This window comes from Astatotilapia calliptera, chromosome 20 (assembly GCF_964374335.1).
Source record: "Astatotilapia calliptera chromosome 20, fAstCal68.1, whole genome shotgun sequence".
Lineage (NCBI taxonomy): Eukaryota > Metazoa > Chordata > Actinopteri > Cichliformes > Cichlidae > Astatotilapia > Astatotilapia calliptera.
Genome location: NC_137441.1, coordinates 35,279,377 through 35,291,209, shown reverse-complemented (window position 1 = coordinate 35,291,209; position 11,833 = coordinate 35,279,377). Strand labels below are relative to the sequence as shown.

Genomic DNA, 11,833 nt, shown 5'->3' with positions numbered 1-11,833 from the left:
CTGATAATGGGCCACACTGTCCACTTGCTATAGCTGCCCGCCATCCTGTGTGCACACTCACGGCACACTTGCTTCACACAGTCGACTGCCACAGGCCTTTTGTTTCATCGGGTGAAGGATGCAGTGTTGAGCTTTGTTTTTGTGTGAGTGGTTCAAAAACCTTATCATCACAATTGACACTGAGAAATCCAAGTGAACAGTATTTAACAGTATTTCCTAAGTTAATTTGTAAATTTTTGTAGTAAATTGTAAATATTGTAAAACTTTTCTTCTGTCATTTAATGGTCGGGCATTGTACAGCTACAAGCATTTCACCCCCATGTCATACTGTGTATGGTTGTGTGTGTGTGACAAATAAAATTTGAATTTGAATTTGAATTTGATTTATTTAATCTGCACATTAGTGTGGAAAAGTCTTGAGACACCCCTCAATTCTTTATATTTTGGCGGTGGGAAATGGGAAAATAGGTGCAGAGATTTATTGAAACATGTGCAAAACAAATGCAAATGTAGTGCAAAAACCTCGATTTTTACAAATCTAGTGGACATGAAGTCTATGATGCGACTACTTTTATTTTTCGACACAGTCCAAACTCAAGCTTTTTTATTATTTCTTGAAGTATTCTTCAGAAATAGTTCTCTGCTTCTTGTTTAATTTGGCATACCTCCGATTTTTCTCCCTATTTCCCTTCCTTAACAATGACACCCTCACAGCCATCCGTCCACTGAGACAGCTTCTGATGAGGGTTCAGTGAACGGTGGATGTGTCTCTCAGGTCCCGTGTTAGGCCTTGCTGGATTTTCTTTTTCCTGTTTTTTTTTGTGGCTTTCAGATGCTGTTCATCTGCTTCATCTACTTCAGGCTTCCCACTACCTCCAGTTTCCTATTTTTTTTTTTTTTAGGAAACTGCACACCATACAGAGATATACAGCGATAAGTTTTTGGTTAATAGGTCTTTGTGAATCACCTTGATGGTGAAAATACTATTCTGTGTCTGTCAAACTCTGTTATCATTGGCATTTTTGTAAATTCAGATAAAGAAATGGGAACAGATTACGTGTTTCTGTGACATGCTTCTGGTAACAACGTGCTGAAAGACTAATGGCTCTGTGCTAAGTTGTTAGCTGAATAAACACAATTCTGTTTCATCCCTTGTGTTAAGTGCTTTTTTATGCTTGCTTAAACCAATATTAAGAGGATTAACAAACAAACAAACAAACAAAGAAAACAGAACCATTCTTAGGTAAGAGGACTGGACTGAAATCGAGACAAGAAAATCTGGTTCCTTGGGAGGAATGAGGGGTGACTCGAGTCTCCCGCACACTACTGCACAATGTAAATGAATTTTGGGGATGGAATTAGCAGAAGGTATAGCATCATGTTTGACCTTTGACCTGCTTGTCAGCAGCCAGGAAGTTCCACCCTTCGCAGTCTATTGTCCACTTTCGTGCAGCATCGCCTCAACTTCACTGGTACTCTGTTTATTTTTATTTTGCATTTTTTTATGACCTGCATCCCTGCTTAATCTTAGCCATAACATGCTAAGGTAGACGTCTCACATCCGTATATGTGGCACACCTGAATTAAACATGAAAACATGACACAAACTGATGTATTAAATACAAAACCAGAGTTACAATACAGTGTGTGCAGCTGCACTAGAATGCACCACCCTGCGCTTCCTGCACTGATAACACAGTGACAGACAGTGGTGGGCAGTGAGAGAGGGGGGAGACGGTTAGGTGTCAGTTCCTTGACTTTCCTTGCCCTCACCCCCCTCGGAAACCCTTCTAATGGTCTCCATCTGAGGAAGTGGATCCTGCAGAATGTCTAATCAGCTCTATGAGACAAGACTAACACTTGAAAAGTCAAAGATGGATTGTTTAAAAAATGCTACTTCTGTTTTACTGAATCCTAATTTCAAACCCTTGCTGCATTCTGAGATATCGGCTATTCGTCGAGTATGACCCAAATTCACAGCGCACCTGTAAGTGCAAAGGCAGTCAGTGTGACCACCAGCTCAGGTGCAAGCACAGCCGTCTGTTTGGAAGAAACAAAGCAGGGTAGCCTAACCCAAGCAGGAAAGATCTCGTTTTCTGTGCTGTGGCTTTGCAGGAAACTGAACCATTCACCCAGTCATGTACTCCCATCCTGAAATGGGGGAGTAAAATGCTAAGAGCCAGAAGGAGGCAGGGGGAGGCTGGAGGATGGGGGCACCAAAATAAAAACTAATAATAATGACCTTTTTTTTCTCTTCCATCTCCAGCCCACAGATGTTTGCTTCCTTCCTTTCCCTTTCATGTCAGATGGAAATCTTTTTTCTCTTGTATAGCTTTGAAGAGAAACACTGATGTGAGTAATTGTAGATATGAAAGTGTTTGTTACTTTTTTTGATTGAGTTATTCCCTGCATTTGTTACAAAGGCCGATATCTCTCATCTGTGTTGCCTAAGCCAGACTCGAACCTTTCTCCATGTTTATCATAAGGACAGGAACATGCAGCTTCGCCTTACCACCCCTCCCTACAACATCCTGGGATCATCTAGAAACTTCCCCCAGTGAGAGTGCATTTCCATGGTCAGTGTGGAGCTCAGTGACCTGAGCTCCACACTGCAAAATGAAATGTTTAGGGTACAATAAGTCACTTTATAAATAAGTCTTTTTCTTCTTCTTCTTCTTTTTAAAAAATTATTATCTTCAGTTACAACAAACATCAAGACATATACTATTTGAAACATTCAGTAAAGACAGGCCACCGCCGCTCTGTTTCCCTGAAACAGCCACAGTGCAGAAACAGGCCTGATGTATTAGGTCCAGGAAGCCAGAGATAGGGCAGTGACATGCACTTTGACCTTTAATCTGCCATTAATTTAAGCTTCCCTCTGCGATTACAGATGTCCCACCCTTGAGATACGGTGATTACTTTCTTTTCTGCTCCCACTTTGGGCATTATCAGACACATTTTTATAATTCTCGCCGCTATTGTTCTAGGGTGGATAAAAATAATAAATTGATGATAGGGCCAGCGGGTGTTTCCACCAAAGAGGTCTTGGGTGCGCTTGGTTCAGGAGGGTCAGGCTAGTTCCCCAAACACAGGAAGGCAGCACTGTAAGTCATAGTCTGTGGGTGTCAAGGCTGGACACTTGTGCTCCATCTTTAGGTCCTCACCTTCAACTCTTGTCTATTTATAACAGAAGCATGAGTGTGCAGTGGGAGGGATGAGCAAACAGAGGCAAAGACATGTTAGCTCAAAGCAACTCAACTGACAAGAAACTTTGGAAATTGAAGCTACTGTAAAAGCTCCCAATGAATCCTAAATTTTGTGTTTTTAAAGCGTATTTATAATGAACAATTTGTCTCAACCAAAACAAACAAACAAAATACTGAAATAGATTTGTGTATTATCTTTGTTACAACTTTTCAGTTTTTTATGCCTAAACTTTACAGTATTTTGATAAGGGGGTGGGGTTCACGGTGTTAACATAAGTGGCCAAATGATGTGTTCTTTATATGGATGGATGGATGGAGGCGTGTGCTGTCGCGGTGGGAGCGCGCAGAGGAAGGGAGGGCAATCTTGTCCGGACTCTAATAAGAACCAATGGCTGGCGCAAGGTGGCCAGGAGCGCTGAAACGCGACAAAAGACAGTGGACGAAGGAGAGAAGGAAGAAAAAAAAAGTGTCGGTAGAGGCATTACTGGATGGACAGCAGGGATGAGAGATTCATTGGAGCGTCCAGAAAAATCCCAGAGTCAGGCGGCTATCGGGCTTTAGGTGTGCGTCAGTTTGTGTGTCCAGTCCAGGAGACGGCGTGGGGGAGAGACAGAGAGGGAGAGAGAGAAGCGGTAAGTGAGCAGAAATCCACCAAAACACCTGCGTCAAGACAGGCACCTCCGGAGGATATCTGAAGATGACTCTCGGATCACAGGAGACGTAGTTCCCGCTGATACGCACTGAAATCTTCAAAGAGCCTTTGTATTTCCACATTTTCAGTGACCCAACGCATGCCAGACTTCAGCCAATCAGATCGCGCCGTCACCAAAACAGTGAAGCACTTGCTTGGTATTTTAAAACTTTTTTCTTTTTCTTTTTTTAAATTAAGGTGAAACACCGGGATATGAAGTAACCTACGTGCCCCGGAACTTTATCAGTCTCTGGGCTAAAAAATAACTAAATAAAAATAAATAAATATCACCTCTAATGATCAATGATTTGGAATGGACCAAGATCTGACTCTCATTCACTTGCTGTCACACACCTGGAGCTATCACACCTGGGCTATCGCCGCACGCATTGCGAGCCACTGACTTCTGGGAGACCCAACCCTCCTCAATGAAGCAGTTCTGGTGGGCCCACCTGGCACAGCTCACCCTGGTTGCTGTGTGGACTTTTATATGGCTGGTCCAGGGATGCGGACCGGGCCCGCGGTACGGCACCCGTCCGAGGCCCAGAAAGCTCACAGCCATGCGCCTCAAGCAGTTTTTCCCCAACTTATCAGAGAACAACCTGGGGGCCAGTGGGAGAGCAGAGGGCAAGATCGCACGCAACTCTGAGCGTTTCAACGAACTTGTGTCCAATTACAACCCAGACATTGTCTTCAAGGACGAAGAGAACACAGGCGCTGACCGCTTCACGACTAAGGTGAGACTGGTGTCGAGCTGGGTTAGAATCTTAGATTTGTTTTATATGACTGTGATACAGTGATAACAGTCGTTTCCATTGCTTCCCATGATCGCTTATGACTGTTGTGTAGTAAGTCCAGTAAATGCCCAAAGATGCAGCACCAGATTGACTCAGTGAGGTGATGCTCAGACTGACTTCCCTTTTCAAGATAGTTTCGTTGTTGGATGGTTGATCAGCTACATTTCCCTAAATGGACAAACTGCTGTTTGCACCTTCAAAACGAATCATATAATCCCAGTCATTATCTACCTGCACTTGCCAGTCTGTTAATAGATAAAAATGCTCAGCACGGCCTGTGTAAGCTTTAACCAAATCTTACCTCACTTTTTTTTTTAAAGATAAGAAGATAAGGATGTAATTCAACACTACCCTTAAGTGGCTGAGTTTCTCTACAGGAACATTTCCTTTTAATCTTTAACCAAAGTCTTTGTTATTTGAAATAAAACACTTCCCATGACAGGTTCTCAGTGTGCCCAGCAGAAGAAAAATCCAGGCAGGGCACTTAAATTCCTGATTGATTACTAAGGATAGGTAGCCAAATTTACAGTGTCTTGAGAAGGCAGTCAACGTCCTCAAGGATTTAAGATCTGGGCCGCATTAAAGAACTTTCAAACTACCCATTTGGAATGCCACACTTCTGAATGTGAACACAAGCTCCATTCACACTCAGTCCACGGTTTTGGATACTATGGTCTTGTGTGATTGTTTAGGATATTAATCTGTGTCCCTTCTCCTCCCGTAGTGATTGTATGTGAGGGAAATCTGTGGTTGTATACGTGTGCCCTCCTGATACCAGTTTGAATGTGTGTGTATGTGTGCATGTGCCCCCTTTTTTGCCCAGATGTGAAAGACGTTCTTTGTGCGTCATTTGGAGACTCAGAGGGGTCGCCTATACAAAATTCCCTCCTACTGAAGTAATGGCACCGTCGGAAAAGCGACTATTGTAGTTGTGACAATGAAATGCCTCTCTTCAATGGCATTGCGAGATAAATGTACCCAGTTTGTTTTCTGTCCCTCTCTCTTTTTCTCACTCTTGCTGTCACATTCCCAAGTCCGTGCCCATACATTCTTCCCCTCTGCCCTCTCTTTTTAGTCCCAACCTCAGGCCTTTGCTACGCCGCTTTCTTCTTTTCCAACTTTAGCTCCCATGGTTTTCTGTCACTTCCTCCTTCGCTGTTGATCCGTTGTGTATTCGAAATGAGCTTTACTGCCATAATTATAGGTTTTAAAACCTGCCACAGCACAAGTCACAAGCCAGCGCCGTTCAGTAGCTGCATGAGCGTATCACCTCGGATGCTGACGTCATTATTTTTCAGCCTGCTATTTTGCGACAATGCTGACACAGTCTGTAACATTATGGCCCACGGGGGTGTTAGGAGTCACTGTGCACATATTTGATCACATGTCTCAGGGGTGAAACTGAGAAACTCAAGTCTGGAACAATCTGGAAAGGCAGAGAATGGCCTTGATTATTCTGTCACCCTGTTGAAAAGGCCAAGGAATGTGCCAAACTGGCTACAGTAGGGTTTGTTCTTGTACTCTGATTGTTTGAGCAAGGTTGAAATGGCCTTTAGCAGAGTAGAGGAGGAACTGTGTGATGATGCCAACTGACAAACAATCAGAACCTGGGAGCTGGAGACAGAGCTGAAATACTGGAATCGTTTTCTGCCGAGGCGCACTGAAATCAGTCTACGCACTTAGGTGTAAAAAAACCATTTTTCTTTTTCTGCCTATTGTTAGAGAGTGGTAATATTCACAAGTGTCTGTCTCTTGAACATCTCTTGTTTGCTGATGAGACTGAGTGACTTGGTTTTGGAAAATTAGGAACTCTTTAGATTCTACAGTTTCTACTTCTGAAAACTAACAAATCATCATCTGTTAGTTTGGGTTTCAGAGGAAAAACAACACTGAGTCAAGTCAAGGTTTTTCTTCTGTGTTGCAATTTTTTGTTGTAGGTAGGCTGAGATGGGTGCTCATGCTGATAAATTTGTGAATATATTTACAAGTTTACTGAAGTGCTCCAAAATGAATATCTGCCCTCTTTCTTATTCTGCCCCGTAGCGATGTAAGGAGTGCTTGAACAGGCTGGCTATTGCAGTGATGAACCAGTGGCCAGGGATACGCTTGCGTGTGACAGAGGCCTGGGATGAAGATGGCAACCATCCTCCTGGCTCTCTGCACTATGAAGGCCGGGCTGTGGATATAACAACGTCTGATAGAAGACCTGAAAAGTACGGTCTCCTGGCCCAGCTGGCTGTGGAAGCAGGCTTCGACTGGGTCCACTATGAGTCCAAACATCGTGTCCACTGCTCAGTAAAAGCTGGTAAGTTTAAGAAGGTAGCTGCCATTAAAAGCCATGCTTGTATTGTTAAATTACTTTACTTCAGTATGAAATGTATCAGGATATTTAAGTTTATAAAAAAAAAAAAAAGGGGGAACACAATTTGTGTTTACTCATCTTGGCTTTGTCTGCTGATCCTTCTGCAGATCATTCTCTTGCTGTGGAAAAAGGTGGCTGTTTCCCAGGCTGGGCCCGGGTAACTGTGGCTGGAGGGATGCAGAAGAGCCTGTCGTCACTCACTCCTGGGGACAGAGTCATGGCCCTATCTGGGACAGGCCAAGTCGTGTATAGCCAAGTCCTCTTGTTTCTCCATCGGGATCAACAAAGCTGGTCTGCTTTTCTGTCTCTGGAGACAGAACATGGACATAGATTGGCCCTTACTCCAAATCACTTGGTCTTTTTAGACCCGCACTGCAGACAAGAAAACAGTGAGTACCAGCCTCAGTTTGCAAGCAGGGTCAGACAAGGAGACTGTGTTCTCATACATAAAGCAGAGCAGCAAGTGCATGCATCCCAAATCATCTCAGTTTCACTAACAGAAAGCGTGGGAGTGTATGCACCCTTGACAGACGCTGGAACTTTGTTTGTTGATGGCGTGCTGGCATCCAGCTATGCGCTGGTGGAGGACCACAGGCTCGCGCACTGGGCTTTTGGACCCCTGCGACTTTTCTTCTCATTCAAGCAGCTACTTTGGGGAGAAACAGCAGAAGAGCAGCAGGATACTGACATTCAAAAAAGTTGTACTAAGACTCCAATGCATGTTAGCACTTTGCCTGCAAAGGACAAAGCAGGTGTGTATGTGAACAAAGAAGTCAACGTGAGTGATGCCCTGAGGATAGAAAGTAGAGAGAAGCACTCCTTGCAGACGGAGACATCAGAGGTGCACTGGTATGCTAGACTACTCTACAGTTTTGGGTGCATTCTTTTAGACTCAGAGTCATTTCATCCTTAAGAACCAAAATCTATGCACACTTAATAAGTTCCATAGCCTACTGCTACGTTTATACAATATGTTAACACTTCCCATTTATTCCTTAAAGGATTGAAAAACACTGGAAATGCTTGCTAGCTTTCTCCCGTATTTTTGTAAAATAATCTGCCATAATGTTATACATGCTAACAAATGTTTAAGAAACTGAACATAATGAGACTTTGAGCAAGTTAATATAAAAATGGTAATACCAAAGACTATCATATTTTTGTTTTGTTTTTTTTGTATGTATTTTCTCAGTTATATATGTTAAAAAAATAATAATAAAAAAAATGAAATATATATATTCTAATGAGACAAGAATGAAATCCCTGATGAATAGAATCTTTATTTTTGTACTTTCTGAATCATAATATATATATATATATATATATTTTCCATTTTATTATAATATCTACTACATGTGCTGTATGCCCTTGTTTTCATGTCATAAATCAAATTAAAATTGTACTTTTATGAAACGGCAGGCTACCTTTCTTTTCAGCTGTGGTGTAGATTGGTTTTGCATGTTAGGTTAATTGATATTTTTACTTACTAAACAATAAATTAGTTGCTCAGTGTGGAGGGGGGAGGGGGGGAAGGGATATGACAAGGAAATGATAGATTCCAGCACTTACAGTCGAGTTAATGTATGTTGTGTAACCCTGTGTGGAAACCCAGGTTAATGAAAAGCCCAGAGTACTTAATATTCCGCCACAGTCTGCAAACACTCTGACTTTATCTCAGTCACAGATCTCTGCTTTTTTGGAAGCCCACTTTAGGGTTTTGTTTTTTATTATCAGGTTTTGTTTGTTTTTTAATCGTATTGGAATTGCATTATTTTGCGCCACCCTTATCTGCTAACTGTTGCACATTACAATGCCACTTTCTATTCTGTTACATCCCGCTTGCGCATCCCACCCAAAAATCGAGTCTGGCCTATAAAGTACAATGTGACTTCCTACAAAGACAATAAACATTACTACTAAACATCTAATTTTTTACTGGTTTCAAGTAAACAAATGTTTTAAAGGTTCATAATAAAGTGTAGGGTTCTGTTCAGCACTAGTCTGAGGTTATACACCCCCCTTGTGGAGGAACTGATATCACCCCACTGAGTTGTATTTGGTACCATCTAAATTAATAAATAGCAAACACTCCTGATCCTCTCTTTAATTTAGCAGGCCTCAATTTGATTCAGAACATTTATGATAGAGTATTATGAGTTAAAATGTTCGTCGTAACCTATCAAATAGGAGGACTTTATGCTGTTTTTCCAGCAGACAATATGACAAGGAGAGAGCTCCATACCAGAGTAACAGGAATCTGAAATCAAAACCAGCTCAATATTAATAAGTCAAGCCACAAAACAGGTGAAACTCTATGCAATAAAAGTAACTTGAGCTGTTTATTTTAACCATCATTACTGTTACATCAGAATATATTCTTGTCTTCCAGTTCTGTTGTAAACATCTGTGAAGGTATTCCAGGGGATTATCCTTGAGATACAGGAGGCAGATGGGGGAGAGCTTCACCTACCGTCCAATAGGAGAGTCCTGGTGCCCTAATACCACCCTCCCTGTGCATCTATCAGCCAATCAGCAACTATCTTCCAGCCAGTCTCAGCCGACCCAAAATCTAATCCAATCTTACTAAAGCTGAATGGGGAGTTAACTAATCCTGTCAGGGGGACCAGTAATAACCTATTTTCAAAATGGAAACATGCACTCCCCACAGTCGTGCACTGAAAGAGTCAAAGAGAAGTTGAATAAATATTACCATTTGTAACAGAAACAAGTGTCAGTGAGGACTTTTCATGGCTACAAAATCCAGCAAAGGACATTTTTGCCAACATTCCTTCCATTTTTTAAAATTATCAAATAGATTTAAGTATTTTTATTTTCGTCAATGCAAATAGCTCCTGTCAACCATGGTAAAAATGGCTTTATTATAGTATACCACAATAATTAGGTGTGTTAAGGTGACTCCTGAAAAACAACAATAAATTGTAATATTTTTACAAAGAAACAACCCCCCACCCCCCCAACTCTTATTGGAGTAAAAGGTCACACTCAGAAGACCATTCCTTATTTCTATGTGTTCACTCAGCTTAAAATAATTTCAGCGGCCTAATCTAAAGCCCGAGGTGTATATATGCCTCTCCACATATGAAATTAATGCATAAATGTACCAGTGCAGGGTCAGCTGTGGATCCACCCCCTGCAGCAGGTGCATAATGCAATATGTATGATTGTCTTTATTTGTAGGTAAGGACCATTAAGAACTCAGATCACTCACATTAATTTCACAATTGTGATATTCAGCCGGACTTATTTTATTCCTTTTTTTAAAAAAAAAGTTACTTTCAGCTGCTTCCTTATTCACAAGGGGTCACCAAAGCACACACGTGTGATGTGGTAGAGTTTTTACTGCAAATGCCCTGCAGGAATTTTTGTCCTCGGCTACTTGAAAATGTAGAGGTACAAGCAAGGTTCCTACTGTACCTGTAACAGTTGGGCGTTCTGCTCTAAGGCAGAATAAGAGTTAAACAGTAGATGATTAAACCTATGACCTTCTAGTAATCGGACCCACTGCTACCCAACCTAATTTCCTGTAGGTTCGCTGGATCATCTCAATGACTCTCGACCTTTACTTTGTGTTTATACAGCCTCAGGCCCCTGGTGTTTCAGCATGGGCTCAAGAAGGTGTGACACAAATAGGTCAATGTCTTGATTTAATTAGAGCTACACATATACAATCTTTACAGTTAAAAAATCCCCCAGAATGACAACTTTTTCACAACTTTATAAATAAAAGCTTCCTGTAAACAACTCTTTATTGTCATGCAAAGTTTATTAGATTGTCTTGTAACTTGTTGTCAGTGTCACAGCAGTTCTCAGGACAGCTTTCTTGAACCTATATTGTCCTGTGTTATCTATACCACTATAGTTTTCTCACAGTGATAAGGCAAAAATAAAGAAAGAAAACCTCTTTGCCCACTGACAGGAACTGGGGTTTGGTCACCTTCCCTGACATTACCACTGCACTTTAATCCTATCTGCAAATCAAATTTGAAGTTGCATTACAATGATAAATATTTTAATAGAAAGGTCATACACTCAATGTGAATGATCAGATAAGAGATTTAAAATGTCTGCTTAAAGACTGGGCATTTTAACACAAAAGATTATTGTTATTCGTCCTGTTTTGTTTGTTTTTACTTCTTCTTCTTCTTCTTTGGATTCATTCTTCCTTGAAAGACGTTTATCTTGCAGGCATATTGCAAAACAAAACAATGGTGTAACAAATTGCACGATTACACGATTTCAAAACGCGCAACATTACACGACCCGCTAAAATGTATTTATTTATTTTTTAGATAATCGATTACGACCCATCGGCAATGGTCATCAGAAAGACAGGCGGAAAAAATTCATCGTTAAACACAATGAGCACATTTGTTAAATCAATTACAAAAATAAATTTGCACCACGACAAATGTAACATAATCGAACCCACACACATCGTGGCCCATCATTTAAACAAGCAAACCATTCATCAGCAGACATGTGCACAGCAGCTGTATTCTTACAATCATAACAGTCTAATGAAAAATGGCCTCCCTGGATCCGAAAATCAAAATGATCTAATATCCACCATATTTCACTGGTCAGCGCTCACCAGATTGAAATCGTATGTGGTAAAAACTATTAGCCTCGCACAAGGTTTACTCGAGGTTTAAAAAGTGTAGTAGAAACTAGTAGTAAATATAATTTCTGCCCCTTGGTTTGCATGAATTATTATTTTTTGACGTAGTTGTTATTAGCTGGCACGGCTAGCAGC

The 11,833-nt window shown here is 41.2% G+C and overlaps 1 protein-coding gene across 2 annotated transcripts; it reads left to right on the top strand.

Annotated features, from left to right (window-relative positions):
* The first annotated feature begins 3,527 nt into the window (after positions 1-3,527).
* Positions 3,528-8,472, top strand: dhh (desert hedgehog signaling molecule). 2 transcript variants are annotated; one of them, XM_080294402.1, is made up of 4 exons: positions 3,528-3,841; positions 4,099-4,637; positions 6,741-7,002; positions 7,167-8,472. In XM_080294402.1, exons 2-4 carry the CDS (start codon positions 4,329-4,331, stop codon positions 7,970-7,972), a joined length of 1,377 nt encoding a protein of 458 aa, XP_080150528.1. In that variant the 5' UTR covers positions 3,528-3,841; positions 4,099-4,328; the 3' UTR covers positions 7,973-8,472. The 2 variants fall into 2 exon arrangements, with proteins under 2 accessions (XP_080150528.1, XP_026009775.1); XM_026153990.2 differs by having other exon boundaries at positions 3,528-4,637.
* Positions 8,473-11,833: the final 3,361 nt, after the last annotated feature.